Genomic DNA, 17,201 nt, shown 5'->3' with positions numbered 1-17,201 from the left:
GTTAGCTGTGGATTCTAAAGAGAGATTGTGAATAAAACCATAAGGCATTATGCAGAGATATACTAACCCTGCTGATAGAGAACAGCAATCCCGGTGTTCCTGTACAGACCCCAGTGAAGCAGAATCGCAGCTTCCAATAAAACAGATGTTCCCAGATGAAGGTTATTAAGCTTAGAGCCATGGCTGCTGCCAGCATGTAAAACACCCCTGCCATGTTATCAATGTCCAGCTGGCTGCTCATGACTTCGTTCTTCTCCGTGTGGCAGATGCCCGTCAGCCACTGAGCTTCCAGTTCCTCCATCTCACCTGGAAAGAAGAGATAGTTGACAATAAGGAACAACACATGCTGACTGCATTACACTACTAGATCAAGGTATTACTGTAGCACAATATTCACACAGTTAATAATCCGGGTGTACTTGTGTCATCCTTGAAGACGAAACAATACTAGCATTACATTTACATTCTGCTACAAATGCAGATCCACAGGGTACGCCTTTTTGTGTCATTTAGGTACTGTGATAACATTATCCAACTGTGGCATGACATTGCTGTCAGTGGGATGTTAAGTTGCGCAGAATTGCAAGTAGTCATAATAAAAACCATTGGTGCAACTGATGTGTGCCTATTCGTTAAACAAACCTGTTAATGGAAATCAGTAAATCCCCCCACCCCCACACCCATACAAATAACTAGTTTGTGATCCAAATCGAAATTCGAACCCCTAAAAATAGGAAGGGAACAGCTGTAAGTCTATTTCAGAGTAGGTTGTGGGAGTTTGAAGTAGGAGCGAAGGAGTGGAACGCAAACGAATGAATCTGCAATTCCTTATTTGTTCCTGAAGGTCCATGGATTCTGATAGAACATAACATTTGCTGCTACTAATTCAATGTTCATTAGTAAAAAATATAGGACTAGAAGTGACATGAATCTGCCACCACTGCTAGAAGAAAATGCTTTCAATAACAAATGCAAATTGAAAAGCAGCAATAATGGACCATAACAAACCACAGATTGCACATGATTGCTTGTGGATTATACCTGTGCTTGTAGTTTGGAATGCTGTGGGACCAGTTTAGCGATAATGGCTGCAGCGTATGGATGGTTTCCTTTTCTGTAATGGGGATTTCTGGTGGTAAAGCTATTGACTCTAGGTTATCTGAAGGTAATCTGGTTGGAATAATCTTTTTCTGTGGGTTGCATTCTACCACCAGTTGTAGTCATACTAAACTTTGATTAAAGCAGCCTACAATGTTAATCTGTAGTTTCATCTGAATTTGACCTGGCATGAACCTCTCAATCAGAATCCAATTTCAAATCTACTTTCCTTTGGCATCTACTACCAAGCTCAGGTTTATTGATATTGATATTATATTTCTATCGCTCTCGTATACAAGTGTTTACTGTGACAACTGTTGCAGGCTTCATTGATTATAGTTATGGTCCTTGGGTACCAATACTGTATCTGGCAATGCAATGCACACCACAACGCTAGTTGCTGAAATGATCACACTAGTCAGCTTGAGAGGGAATAGGTTTTTGTGATGTTGCGCATTTTGAACAAAAGTGCCATTTCCAACATCATTAGCCATCTGTAAATTAAATGGGTTCATAGACATAATTTCGAATACAAAATATTCGAAAGTCAAAAAGTCGAAAAAAAAACGTCGGAAAAAAAAATGTCGAATTTTTTTTTAATGACGTTTTTTTTTTTAAATGGGGGGGTTCCCCCCCCAACCCCCCTTTTTTTTTATTTTTACCTTTTTTTTTCACAGAAACTAGAGCCCAAAAAAAATATCGAAAAAAAAAACAATTCGACATTTTTTTTTCGACATTTTTGATTCGACTTTTTTGACTTTCGAAATTTTGTTTTCGAAATTATGACTGGACACCAATTAAATGATGTGCGTTAAAAATGTAGCTGCTGCATGTTTCTTTTCATTAAGAAAAATATTGATAAGAAAAATGTTTTCCGTTGATTTTTAATTGAGTTTAGATAAATGGTTTAGTAATGTTTTAAAACATTGCTTCTTCGGTTTGCACATCATTGATTCACAAGAAGAAAGCAATGCAAAACAGATCTAACTGATGAATGCAATTGTCCACAGATGCAGGACACTGTAAAGAAATGCATGGGATCTACTTGGACTTCATTTAAAACTGGCAATGCAGTGTCACAAAAAAGTATTTGTGAAAAGGCTTCTCGGGTTTTACATTGGAAATTGTCGCCCACAGGTCTAGGCAGGTCTAAGCAGGTAGAAAAAGAGGATATTGAAACTTTTGACTCATATTTTCAACATGCCTTTGGCACTTCTTTGAACTGCTGTTACTGCTCCTCAAACGAGTTGGCCAACCCAAACTTGAACACGGAAGCAACACTGTTTTCCCTGCAACCTGCACACTTCTATCAGCACATCGAACAGCAACAAGCTCCGGTTTGATCCAGACTCAACGCTTGCTGCCCATCTGGATCACCGTGGCTCACCACATCCGAACGTGGTTTGACACACTCGCACAAAATCAAGTAGCCTAGTTGAAGGCTGTCGAATTGCCAAGCACTAAGAAATGTAGCGTTGGAAGTCCCTAGAAACCTGGTCCATTCATTAGGTTGCTAGAGACTGGTTAAGACCACCCTTTGCACATTTGTCCTCAAAGACACACACTTTTCAATATCTTGTAGTTTTTATTGACTAATGGTGTGATTAATTAAAGTGTATATATATATATATATATATATGTATATATATATATATATATATATATATATATATATATATATATATATATATTTATTGAACCATGATTGGACAGTCCTTTATGTTGGACAATTGTGCTATTGTTGTTTGGGTTGCTACTGCCCTGAATGCACGTTCCCACAGCAGGAGAAAGAGGTATATCTCTTATCTGTTCATGTTTGATGTTATGACTGTGATCACTGTTATTTTGTCTAGGTTTGAGGGCTGAGTAGGTGGTATAGCCACTACATATCCTTGTACTTGAGTGGGGCATTAGTGATTTCGTCACATCTATACTTAGAAATAAAAGGCCCACCTGAAATGTTTCCTTCACTGTCAACACTTTCAAATGATAGGGTGGACGGCAGAGAACATCATTTACATTTCCCATATTTCCATGTAGCTAGGTACAATAAAACGACAAATAAAGATTTCTAAAACAGGTGTTCCTGATGTAAAGTAATCATTTTAAGCCTAACTTTATGTTTCCTGCTCTGAGATCTAATATTACTTTCTTCTATTTAAAACAGCGAAAGTGAGTCCAATGTAAGGATAGGTAACATTTGACAAGCTTTTAAAAGTGCAATTAGATAAAAATTATTTTCAAAATAATATTTGTAATGTGCATGTTTTGCTGTGAAAAATGCCAATACGTTATAACGGTTTGCAATGTAATTTGATGTGCTGGACTTGAAAATGTCTATGATATCTTGAACTGTAATGGAAAGGAAATTGATTAAGAGCCAAAGTGTTGTGTAATCTGAACCAAACCTTCGAATCACAGTATTTTGCTTTGGGTGCATTTTCATTTCTCATTACTCATTTTGGGCTACCAAGAGGGGCAATGAACTACTCAGAAAAATGCGTGAACCTCCTTTAAAAAACCCTTAAAAGCCCCTTAAGTGCAAGGCTATTATGCGAGTCTATGCAAAAAGCACGAGCATACTCGTCCTTGTCACTTAATATCAACTGATCTTGGCTTTCTGACACTGTGAGCAGAACCAGACCATTCAGACAAATGTACATTTTATTTACCGTTAAGAAATGTATTTGTAAAACTAATGCCATTCATTTCACTCAATGTATCACCAAGAAACACAACATGCACAATCTCCGCTACTCTACCTCTTCTCCCCTGAGCAATTCCCAGATTTACCAGATAAAGAGCCGGGGGCTTCTGCTTCACCACCATCGCTCCCATACTCTGAAATGCACTGTCTCGGCACATCCAAGGCGAACCTGCCTATGCTCTCTTCCTTAAGAAAGGTAAAACCCTACTCTTTGACAAATATATGTAATGTACTGCCTTACCTACTAATTACCTGATTCTCAACCTCTGACACCTTGTAACCACCTTCCTGCTATGGTACCTGTAACCTAATGTTTTCCTAACCATGTACTTAGAACCGTGATACCTCCGGGTCTGGGTGCTACCAACACAATAAATAAATAAATAAAAATAAAATAAATATAAAACCTTTAATGAATGATCAACACACGACCATCTCTACTCCCCTGGATCCTCTTCTTTTGATGTAAGCTAGCATTGTGTTTTTTACAGCCAAGCTTACTAACGTTCAATGTACAAGTTACTATCAGTCTCTCTGAAATTGATGCCTCATTCTTCACAGAGGCCTTGTTCTCCCCAACCACAACACACATCCAAGACATCCTTATACCCTCAAGCTACAGCAAATACCATATTGACTCCACTACAAAGACTAACATGATCATTAAAGTCATGCACACAACCTCATGAACCTCCTACTCTGCGATAAAGAGCTTCAAACCTTTGAGCCAGTCTACCATCCACCCCAAACATATATATTTGGATAAATTACAGACCTAGTCAGAATAGCGGCAACTAGCCACTCCAAAAACATCTTTCTCAGATATCTCAATTTGCCAAAAACTCAAGCAATCAAAGAACGTTTTTGTTTTTTTGTTTTTTTTTTGTGAATGGGTTCTACTAGAATTTCAGGTTAGCCGATCAACCTCTCTGCTCTGGGTTTTAATGGGTATTACTGGTTATTGGTTACTGCCAAGGTTGGCCTGCTGAGCTATTAGGCGTTTAACTAAATCACTGACATCCATATATGCTGTTCAACATTTATCTTACATACTAGCAATTGTTAGGTAGAAACGTTTCCTAAAAATATGTAACCTTCCATAAAGAAAACATGCACATGACTTGCTAAATGCAGCAGGCAAGTAGAACACTTTCATACGCCTATTGGGTTTATGAAAAGTGATATAATAATGTACAAGTTTTATATGACATCACTGGTTTAACAAGCTACACATCTAACACTCAGAGATGCTATTATATTAATTAAAATAACCTTTAAAGCCAAAATCATGCTAAGCAGGATGGGATTTAGTTCATAAGTACAGCAAAAAAATGCCATGTTATTTTTAGTCGCTCAAGCCTGTCAACACAAAGGGCCTCATTACACGGATGGCGGTGAACCATGGCGCTATTAGCGCCATGGTTCATGCCGGTAAAATACCGGCACCGCCTTGGTGGAAAGGGGAATTACCGCCCTATTCCAAGGTTGGCGGGGCGGTAATTCCCCCTTCCACCATTGCCCTTCCCCATTCCCATTTTTCCCTGATAAATTGCAGTACCATAATTAGCTCCCTGGTACCTTTGCGGGTTGGTTTTTAAAGCCTGCAAAAAGCAGGCGTTAAATTCCCCAACCCGCAAAGGGACCTCGTAGTAAGGCGGTAAGGATTTACCGGTACCAGTATTTTACCGGTACCGGTAAATCCTTACCGCCATCCGTGTAATGAGGCCCACAGTGTCTGTTTTGTAAAGAATTTGGATTCGAGATGCAGAGAACTAAGGTTATGACCCATTTTGTATTCACTTTTTAATGTGCATAAGAAAGAACAACATAGAAAGCCCAGTCTTAACTTGTGTTTTTTTCAATGCCCTCTCATTCTTGGTGGCATCAAATAGATGATAGACTGAAGTAAAGCTACTGCTATATTCTTGCAAAAGGATAATCTTATAATGTGCAGAGAAATAAGGTTATCACTGACTCTCATTTGTTTTATAGTTACCAAGACATGTCTTCCCATATTGATTCAGCAGATGAAAACACTATTTTCTTGAATGCATCTCTCTATTTCCATGATGGTAGCATTTGATTCGGTCCCACCCATACAACTCTTTTGTTTTCCCGAAGTTAACCTAATACCTTGCCTGTAAGGTGGGGGTGGGGTTTGACTCCTAAGGGTGGTCTTGATCATGATCATTTTAATGGGGCCTTCTTGCAGAGGGTGTGTAGTATGGTCATTTGAACTCCTCATCTTAGTGTGTGAAGACGTGCGGTTCTATGGAGTGGGTTGACCCACCTGATATCTGAAGTCTCTCCCAGAAGTTGGAAGAAATGGAATATGCAGGTTGGCCCTTCCCTCAGATAGATGGCACATTGCTACCTCCAATGGAAATACCACTCCCATACTTACAATCAGAGGACTATATCCCCCACCCCCAATGGGACACACAGGAAAAAGCAATAGACAAAAAATGATCAGGCATTCCATCCAAAAACAAAAGCCATGTAGCTTTGAAATGCCCTATATTTTTTTTTTTTTTTTTTTTTTTTTTTATTGGGTTTTGTGTTAACCCTTTAAAAAACAGAAAGAACAGACATAAGCCAAGCCTTAACATTCATCTCTAATCAGTGCCAGCCCTCATCTCCCCATCTGTTTCCCCTAACGTGAGCACGGGTAAGCATCGCAGCGACCCAACGATCGTGTCCACCGAGACATCATGTAGATGATCTTTTATAATACGGAGAAAAGAGACCAATGCGTATAGCATTGCTCTGTTTGATCCATCGAACATGGCTCTCCACCAATCATCTCGGGTGAGGCACTGAAAGTTCATTGTTATTGGACTAAAGATGTTAACTCTTTTGGACTCAAACACAGGGCACGTTAGGATTAGATGTTTCAGAGTTTCTTTTGGGGAGGCACAAAAACGACAGGTCAAGTCCACGTCCGAAGATTGTGACCAGTAGCAGAGGCGTTCTTTAGTTGTCATGACATTCAGTCTAAAATGGAGATAAAGGGCCCGAGCCCATTGGTCGGGAAAACGGGCCAAATACAGGGGTACACATCCATATGCCCTTGCCTCGGCCGGCGCTTCGAGCATAGACCTTGATTTGGCTCGTTTGTCACAGGTCTGGATCCAGTCATTTCTCCAGATCTTTAGTTTTGCCGCATCTGGATTTTCAAGAAGCAGTTGCATCGTGATGTCGTACGTGTTAAGCACGTCAAGGCATAGCTTGTGCCATTGAAATACGATTGTAGGGTCCTTGGCATACTGTAAGTTGTGTAAAATATCCATCTGGGGCAGTGTGCTCTTCATGTTTAGTTTCCTGAAGATGCTTAGGAGGTTCCAGGCAACTCTCGCTTGCAAAGATATGTATCCAAGCTCATATCTAATGCACACTGTGGCGGTGCCCTTGGGAAGATGGAGGACCCTGGACCAGAAGATGTTTTCTAAGGAGTTCCACACCTCAGAACCGCACCCAAAGGCATTTTCGCCAGCGTATATCAGAGACGGTGCCACCTTCTGCTGGAAGAAAGTTAACGTTGGTCTTAAACTAAATTTACCAAACTTTTTGTTGATTAGGACTGCTTGGCATGCCAGTTGACGGCATTTTTTCTTAGCTGAATCAACCCAGGGTGCATCGTTTATGCTAGCACTTATCTGCATGCCTAGGTATCTTGTGTTAAGCACACGCCCAATGGGTTCTTTGTTCACATACCAATTAAGTTTCGGCCGAAGCATATTGGATCCATGGAGTCTTTCAAGGACCATAACTTCGCATTTCCCTCTGTTGATAACCAGCCCGTTCTTTGTTAGATATTTCTCCACGGCTGTCAATTTCCGCTGTAGACCTATAGGGGTTAAGTCTATCAGTATGATGTCATCTGCGTAGACTAAATAGTCCACGTGTGAGCCGTGGAGTTTTGGCGGGAAAGTACGCAGACCACAGAATACGTTCTTAATGTCGGATATGAACAGGTTGAAAAGGATTGCCGCAAGTGGGCATCCTTGCTTGACACCTCGAAAGGTGTCAATTGATGAAGAGAGGTTGCCCTTTTGATCTAGGCGAACTCTGATGTTCGTGTCCGTATGAAGATCATGGATAGCGGCTAACAAACTTGCAGGGCAATTCCATTTAATCAGTTTAGACCAAAGCAGTTCTCTATTAATGGTGTCAAATGCCTGGGACAAGTCCACGAGGGCGAGATAAATCTTGGAATTAGATCTTAGGGCTTCCATTTTCAATAGGTTTAGTGTTAGGAGGTTGATACCACAGCCCAAACCTTTGACGAAACCAGTTTGTCTAGGGTCCATCTGGTTGCAGCTTGTTAACCATTCCGTCAGTTTTTGTTGAAGCAGAGTAGCATAAACTTTGCCCAATACATCGAGTAGAGCAATTGGTCTGTAGTTCTTCGGATTGTGGCGATCGCCTTTTTTGAAAATCGGTATAATCACTGCCGATTTCCAGGACTTGGGAGTCTTACAGTTATTGACAATCCTTTTAAACAGCAACTCGCAGAAGGAGGTCCATAGTTCAGGTTGGAGCTTAAGTGTAAAATTCGTTAGGCCATCAGGGCCAGGGGCTCTTGAGTTGTTCAAGTTCTTAATGACTCTCAGTATATCGTCATGGTCGAAAACCATGTCCCAATGTGGCAGTGCAGGTGGTCTCCAAGCAGCAACCTCATTGTTGTTACAGTAGAGGTTTGCGTAGAAGGAGACCCATTCGGCCTCAGCGACCAAGTTAGCTTGGAGAGCATGTTGAGGAGCAAGATTGTCATTTATCAGTCTCCAGTATTCAGCGGTGTTTGAGCTCTTCATTTTTGATAACATTAGCTCTGCATCATTCTGCAGCATAATACCTTTGTGGGACTTAAGCCAGTTCTTATAGCGTTGTTTGAATTTTTTAACATTTCCGTTGGCAACGCTGGGGGTTTGTTTGCGGGCCGATCTTATCTGCCAGCGTAGAAGTTGTTTCCGTTTTTGCACCTCAAGGTCAAATTTGTGCTTCGATTGGAACAGACTGTTGCCCATGTGGATCCTGTTTTCACGGTATTGAGTTAAAAGGTGATCATATTCCGTGACATCAGAGGTCTGAAGGCCCATCAGGATCTTGCTTGTCTCATTACAATCTAGGTTTAAGCGGATCCTACCAGTTCCTGTTCTAATAGGAAAGGCCCACAGATCTCGAGGATTTTCGACTGTTTCCATGAATGTCAAGACCACCATGTCATGATCGCTGTGCTGCATTGTTTGGACAGACAGACTAGTCGTTCTCATGTGGATCCTACTGGATACAAATATGTAGTCCAAGGTTGAGTTAAGGTCGCCTCGGCGCCAAGTAGGAGCAGCTGGAATGTCTCCCATCGTTTGACCATTCAGCATCATCAGGTCACGTAACTTCATTTCCAGACACCATTGGGTTGCCGGAAGGAATTCTGAGTTCTTTACAGTCTTCTTGTAGCCTGATTCATTCGAGTGATCAAAGCAGTCAATATTAAGATCTCCACAGACTATCAACTCATTTGCGGGGCCAGCTTCCATATACTCGTCCAAGGACTTCGTGACTTCATCTATGAAGTTTGTGGTTCCACTCACTGCGTGGTTCCAGTAGAGATTAAAAATGCAGATCTTATTTGTAGCTGCAGCGGGTGTGCTTCCCACCCCGACCGTAGTCACCTGAATATATGGGGAGATGCTTATTGAATTTAGAATCCGAAGACCTGAGTTGATCCTGGCAGCTACAAGTAGACCTGCCATCGGTCTCCCTCTATTCTGTTTGAGCGCCGGTGTATGGGCAATTTCAAAACCCTCCAAGATGGGTTTTTCACAGAGCCATGTCTCTTGTAGGCAGATAATGTCCAAATCATGGGCCCAGGTGGTGTTAAACAGGTGAGTGAACCCTCTTGTGTTCCAGGAGCCCAAGTTGAGTTTTTTTTTGGTGTTATGGTTCTTGGGGGCCTGGCGTTAACAAGACATGGTGTTATTTAGGGTTTCAGCAACCCAGGCCCAATCGTTCCCTTGCGTCATGGATGATGCTTCAGACACTGGCCGGTCTTCAGTTCGATGTGTTTGGCTGACTCCTTGGATTGTAATCTTGATGTTGTTTTGGCTAGGTAGCTCATTCATAGGCTTCCAAGGTTTCTGTGTCAGGGAAACGGGTCTTGACTGGAGAGCCGCAATAGCCCGTTCACTTGGGCACTTTGGAGGAATTTTATCGTCCCTACCAGCTTCCATCTGGTTTGCGGCTTCATTTAGGGTCTCTGTTGAGGCCCTTATTGGAGCTAGTGAGATATCAAACCCTAGCGACATTAACGCAGGTCCAGCTTGGAGCAAAGTGTCAGCTATAATTTTTGACTGAACGTGTAGAATAACTGCGTCATTTTTGGTTTCCTCGAGGAATTCTACAATTTTCAGGTCACTTGATTCAATTGCCCGAAGGCTTGGGATCAGATGACATAGCCATAGCACATTGTGTCGATTCAGTATCAAGTCATCATCCGAATCGATCCGTTCCAAGAGTACGTGTTGATAAGAAGACTCATTCTTCCAATGTTTACTCTTATAATGTTCGTTTGTTGTGTGCTTTTTTAATGTAGGATTTTCTTGCGGCACATTTAGGTCCTTGAAATACAGTGATTTAGTTTGGATCGAATCCTGTACTTTCGGACCTAACAGATCAGTCTTAAGGGCTTTGGGTAGTTGTGGATTGATACAGGGGATGGGAGAAGCTTGAGTTTCTGTATCTTTCATTTTGGAAAAACCCTTATTAAGCTGGCTGCAAGTCTTGCGTCGTTTCTCCTCGAGCGTCATGAAGGATTTAGAACAGAAGTTCATATCGTCTACAGAGGTGATGATTGGCCCAGTTGCTTCGCATATAGTTATGATTCTAGGGGTTTTTCGAGCCGGCACTTTTGACGGAGAGGAATTATTGTCAGCCAAATTTAGTCCAATATCGGGCCGGTTATTTATTGTAGGGCAGACAACATTCGAGAGAACAGCGGCATTATCTCTTTGTCTGGAGACGTCCAAGGGGGTAACTGACAACAGGTTGTGCTCCACAGACCCATCCGCTATGTCGGCTACTTGTTCGTCGTGAACCGACAAATTTAACAGCTCCTCCGATATGCAACATAAGTCAATTATAGGTTCAGTGACCGGATCTAGGTCGGTGTCAATGTCGTTTGGTTGCGGTGCATACACATCTTGTTTCTCCTTTGAAGTTGTTTTGTTGACAATTACGTTCAGAGTTTTTAAATTACGCAAGAATTTCCTGGAATCATTACCTCGATTCTTTTTTTTCATTGAGATGTTTTTTGGTTTTTTGTGTTCGTTGCCTCTGTTGGTTCCAGTCTTCAGGCCAGTGCTGGGCCCTCTTGTAGGGTGTTTAAATATGTCGAAGACTGCAGCGGCAGCATCATTTCCAGATTTTAGTGTGTCAACCGACACCTCTTTAGCAGGAGCATGGCCAAGAATTAGATTTGAACAAGCAGCCACTTGAGTGTCGTGGAGGGCCGAGTTCTCTGCATCCTGAGTTTCCAGGCAGATGGCCTGGGAGTTGGTCAGCGCGAGTGTAGTCAGATCAGTAGCAGCGGAGGCTAACTCAACCGTTTGCGGGCCTGTAGCACATGGATTGAGTATCAACAGCGATTGCTCCTGATCATCTTCGAGTGTAACCTTTTCAGTCCAAGCTACCTTGTCTACACATCTGTCACACTCGAAAGTGGTAGCTTCTGCGATCTGGGCACACGTGGCTATTGGTATCCGAAGGGGTGGGTATACTGCATGGTTATTTGGAGTTCGAAGAGGTCTGTACATTTCTGTCTTCACGAGCTTCGTTATGGTCAAGATTATCTGCTTTTTGTTGAAAGAGGTGTAATGCCTGTTTAGCCACTTCTGCCAATAATTTTCTGTCTAATAGTGCGTTTTTGTTACTGTCTATTAGAGCATTGAGTGCCGTTTCCACCTGTTTATTGGTATGTAAGGATGTATCCATTAGAGTCGTTTGAGAGTTATCCAGATTAGCAATCTTCGCATTTAGACCACTAATTGAAGCTAGTAAGTCTTTCATGGTATCGTTTATGTGTTCATACATTTTTAGGAAAGGAGCCAAAGCAATTGTGGTTGATGACATTATGAGAGATTGAAGCTCTTGCATGTTTGGTGTATGGCATGCATTGCCGGTGCTGTCCATTATATGGCCTTTAGATCGCCTTTTGCCCACTGGGAGGCGTCTAATCTTGGGAAAGGGGCGCTCCATTATAGATGAGTCCGATGAAGAAGAAGATGAATCTGTCTTGTCTTCAGATTGGTAGCTCACGCTTGAGGGTCCATGCATACGTTGATGGAGGTTAAGCGATGCGCCATTTTGCGATATGATGAGGTCAGCCCCTTTCGCAAAAGCAGTTTTCTTTTGTGAGCATAAAATGCTCGATAAGAGACTCGAACGGCCACTTCTGCTTTCGTTCAAGTTGGTTGTAACAGAATTCTTCTGTGAGCATAAAATGCTTGGTGAGAGACTCAAGCGTCCGCTTCTGCTCTCGATCAGGTTGGTCGTAGGAGGGCTCATGGGGGAGCTTTTGGCCAACAGCTCCGATGGGAGCACACTAGGCACGGCATTAGTCGGAACTCTCGTTGGGGCTATATCAGCCGGCGTGGGGTGTTTTGTGGCCAGAGTATTTGATCTACTTTTATTCAGGTGCTTGAGGTCCATCAAGAGCTTATTAACAACTTCCAAGGAGCTTCTGCGGTTGGTTAGATCTTTTTCTTGCAGAGTCGGCATCGTCTCTCCCTGAGCATTTGTAAGGGAGTCACAGAAGTCACGGGTAAAGGATTGTAAGACCGGGTTTGAGGCCGGTTTAGTCACTTCGTTAAATGTGAACACTGTATCAGAAGAAATACCTTCGTGCAGCGTATTTAGTGGCGACGCCGGGGAAGGTAGCAACTTCTCGTGTGCACTGTAGAATCGTGGGCGTGGAGAATCATTAGTTGGTTCTTTCTGTGTTAAGACACCTGCTGCATCGCAGTCACCAGTGGTTATTTGGAGCACCTGGGCACCAAACCTCTCACTATTAAATTGACAAAGAGGCGTTTGCATGACGGCGTGATCATCTCGCATTGGGGTGCTGTCATGTGATGAAGTACTGGCTGGAAAGTCAGAAGGGCCGAGTGTGAGGGCCGAATTGGACGTGTCCGTCAGAGTATCTTGTGTTTCCTGGGCACTGGCACACTTATCAGACGGCCCGTCACGTTTACTTGGACACGGGGAGTGAGGTGAAAAAGCATGGGGAGCGGCCCTTTTAAATGGACTGGGCTGAGTAGAAGCGATGTCGATAGTGGACTGTGCAGGAGTTACCTCGGCCACTCTCTCAGCTCCCAACCCCTCTACTACTTCTCCCACTCGCCGGAAGTGAGAGGGAAAGACCGGGTCCGCACATGAAGTAGTTGCCACACAAACACTTACTGTTTCATCATCGTTGTCGTTGTCGTTGTGTGTATATGTCGATGTTAGCTGCATCAGACACTCACGTTCATTCTTGGATTGCACACTGTTAGGGACAGCAGCGACAGCAAGAGTAGGTGTACAATGTGTCACCGGAGATTCCGCCGAAGTCCATGAGTGTTCGGAGTCAAGGCACGCTGACTCTCGTACACGCTTCCTTTGGGCTCGAGTCTTTATAGCGTCACTCACAGTCTTCCCTTTCATCAGAGCCGTGTGAGCGTTGGTTCGCATTGTAGCTGTGACTGGAGCGGGCGTGACCGCAGTGTGCAGAAGCTCAGGGAGAAGTCCCGGTTTTCCTCGGACTTCCACGGACTTCCTCGGACTCCTCAGACTCTGCCAGACTCCGCGCCCGCTCCGCGGGGAGAGGCAGGTTTTAAGCAAAAGCAAAAGTCACTCCCACAGCAGTAGAAAGCAAAGAGTTACTGGTCACTCCTCAGACTCTGCCAGACTCCGCGCCCGCTCCGCGGGGAGAGGCAGGTTTTAAGCAAAAGCAAAAGTCACTCCCACAGCAGTAGAAAGCAAAGAGTTACTGGTCACTCCTCAGACTCTGCCAGACTCCGCGCCCGCTCCGCGGGGAGAGGCAGGTTTTAAGCAAAAGCAAAAGTCACTCCCACAGCAGTAGAAAGCAAAGAGTTACTGGTCACTCCTCAGACTCTGCCAGACTCCGCGCCCGCTCCGCGGGGAGAGGCAGGTTTTAAGCAAAAGCAAAAGTCACTCCCACAGCAGTAGAAAGCAAAGAGTTACTGGTCACTCCTCAGACTCTGCCAGACTCTGCGCCCGCTCCGCGGGGAGAGGCAGGTTTTAAGCAAAAGCAAAAGTCACTCCCACAGCAGTAGAAAGCAAAGAGTTACTGGTCACTCCTCAGACTCTGCCAGACTCCGCGCCCTATATTCAGAAGAAGCCTATTTGCAGAGCTTTCTGCACCCACAAACATTTGCGGAAGATCAAATGTACAGAGGTTCACAGAACCAGTAAACCAACAGCATGCCTGCAAGTTCAAAGATCAGATGGCAATCGGTTAATTCATGAATCGGCAGGAAGTCTCCTCACACTTGAGGTAGCACGTAAAACATCACAGGCCTTTGTAGAGCCATACACCCGAATAATCACAATTCCAAGATGGCACTGAGCATGACACATGTCGTTCAGTGATGGAACCAATCCTAGGGTAGGTTGTACAGTTAAACACCAGCTTACAACTTTAAAGAGAGCATGGAAACGCCAGGGAAAATGCAGCAGAAATATTAGGTAGGACTCAATGGGTACACAGGGGCATTGCCCTCTGGGAAACCACAACCAGCTTGTTGAAGCTAATACAATGGAAATTGTGTCAAACCCAGGACAGATATTTCCCAAGGCTGGCCTTTGAGGAACGCCTGGAAGGAGAGTGTTAATATCTGCTGCCTGAAAAGGGCCCTGCATTGGGGAGGGAGGATAGACATGGTGAATACTGATAAAACCAAGTTCTGGGAGTGAGCTGAGGTGAATACTGAGAATCTGAAAGACTGGGAGAGACCTGATGTGAACAAAGACAAACCCTAGATCTGGTAATACCTGATCTGAATACCAAACAAACCCAAGCGCATTAGTGGACTCACACACGACCTAGGCAAACTACTCCCCCCTATGGTATTCCCCCCTCTATCTCTGGACTGGACAGTCTATACTTTCGTACTTATCCAACTTCACTACACACGAACAACCCATCACTGCCAACAGAAAGCCTCCAAGGACACCCCATCACTCCTTCCAACACATTCCAATTAAGGTATTGGAAAATCACCACATGAACTGGTAGCTTTCTGTGACCCCAAAACACACGTCAACCCACTACTTGATGCACTCAATCACATCCTGACAGACACCATCCAAGGATACGCACAACTAAAATGTCTAATTAACATGAAACAATCGTAAACGTTCAGATACATGCAAGACAGTTAGAATACTCTTGAAAGCTCCCTGGGTCATTTAATATTGTGCCCAGTTTCACCAAAATGATTTCCCCGAAAGGCCGCTTCCACCGAGTGGTGGCTTGTAGGGGAACAATGCACGCACACACTGTGCAATACAGGAAGTGTGCACCGCCACCCGTCAGCTGACAGTGGGTTAGGGAGGGGGTTGAGGAGGGGTAGGGGTATTTCTATGTATGTATGTGGGGGGTGTGAGTGTGTGTGTTTGTGTATGTGCATGAATGTCTTTAAAGTCAAGGCTTGGATCTTAATTTGGAGAAACCCACGCAACATCATGTTTAATATGACTGCGGCATGACTGATCTATCAAGGGATTTTGTCACTGGCAAACCTCATGGAAACACATTGTTTTCTACAATCCCTTTTCACCACGCCACAAAATGCCGTTTGCAAAAAATAACTGCACTATCATTTGTAGGTTTGAAGTAAAATAGTGATTCCAATAATTGAGCAACGTTTCCATTGTATTGTTGTATTTGCTGCAAATGGAGATGTCCTACAACACGTATCTGACTGTATGTCTTGGCCTCAATGACTTGAATAATTGTTGGTATGTAATCTTGTCGGAGATAGTGTTCAGCACCCCAACCTCCTATGAAAACTATCACGAGTCAATGGGCCTGATTTACAAAGCTTTTTTCAATGGAATTTTCCGATTCAAAAAGCATCTAAAAATGAAGCCCGATGAGTTTTGCTTTGTGATCATAGCAAGCAAAGCATAGACACTGGCAGAGGCATTGCTGGGGGGGGGGGGGCGTGCTCTGAGAGCGTTATAGCCCCGGGTCTTTTGGTTGTACCCCAGGATAGAAGCTCTGGTGCTAAAGGCTAGCTAGCCCAAGTCATGTCAGTCGCGACATTAGCGTAGCCCTGGATCTTTCCAGACCTTGCAACACCCCTGGACACTGGCATTAGATGGAACACATTTGTATTCATTTATGTAATACGTCAAATATGAAAATAATAAAGAGCTAAATCACACTGCACAATCAATATTCATTTTTATTTTAATATTCCTCTACATTTTTTCATTTTCTGAATTCATCTGACTTTCAAAAACCTCGGGTACTTTTGCAGGCACCAATCATTAATCTTTAGGAATAATTCTGCTTCTATAAAAGAGTAGGACTCTGCAGGCAATGGCATACCCAATTCCGCCAAATCGAAATTCAAATGTAATTATAGAACAAACATGAAAGGCAATTTGTATAACAAAAATGTAATATGATTTGCAGAGTTTTGCGGATGTGAATGTATTATCTTGTTTTACTTTCATTTTTTGGTAGCCAGAGTTTTTTTTAAAATATATATATCGGTTTGAAACAATATTTTAGCAAGCTCTCTCTTTACCATTTTCTTATCACTCTCGTAATGTCTGGCTGTCGTTCTGGTTTAACATATTTTTTCTTGTTGCCTGCTGCTGTTTTTTGTCACCCTTTGCTTTCCTCTTTTTAATTGTGGCTCATTAATTGCTCATCTGTGCCACTCGTGAGCCAACACTATTGACATGGCAGTGCAGAAGAGGGAATTGGGATGTGTGTAGGAACAGACAGTCTACAGGCGTCCTTGGGCTAGTTTCCCACCCACTGTATGCAATAGCCATGTTGTGGAGTCAGAAGAGTGTGCATCTAGGGGGAAATGATCAGTCATTCCTTTGAAGTAGAAGTGAAGCTGAAAGTCTACTATTGATGGTGGTGAGGTTCCAGAGTCTGGGGGCGTAGACAGAGAATACTTCCATTCTTGTTCTTTCCTTGCTGCACGGTCTGAGCTCAAGACTTCACATGTCCTGGCTTTTGGTGGATTTTAGATCTCCAGAGATGTTGTGACTTGAGGTCAACAGCAGGAAGGGAAGGTTATAAGTGCTTGCATTGGGAGCCAGTGCAGTTCGATGTGGGTCATGGTGATGTGGTTGTATGTGTGGTGTCCTTTGT

The 17,201-nt window shown here is 43.2% G+C and overlaps 1 protein-coding gene across 2 annotated transcripts in view; it reads right to left on the bottom strand.

Annotated features, from left to right (window-relative positions):
* The window catches only part of GRIN2A (glutamate ionotropic receptor NMDA type subunit 2A), a 2,125,912-nt gene that overhangs the window by 58,033 nt on the left and 2,050,678 nt on the right, over positions 1-17,201 (bottom strand). For both annotated transcript variants that reach the window (XM_069647845.1, XM_069647844.1), the window contains one exon: positions 68-306. In XM_069647845.1, coding sequence (XP_069503946.1) covers positions 68-306 — 239 coding nt within the window. The remainder of the gene's footprint in view (positions 1-67; positions 307-17,201) is intronic.

Source organism: Ambystoma mexicanum, chromosome 2q (assembly GCF_040938575.1).
Source record: "Ambystoma mexicanum isolate Mex_15411 chromosome 2q, UKY_AmexF1_1, whole genome shotgun sequence".
In the NCBI taxonomy this organism is placed as follows: Eukaryota; Metazoa; Chordata; class Amphibia; order Caudata; family Ambystomatidae; genus Ambystoma; species Ambystoma mexicanum.
The sequence above is the reverse complement of the archived record's forward strand: the minus strand, read 5'-3'. Positions and strand labels throughout refer to the sequence as shown.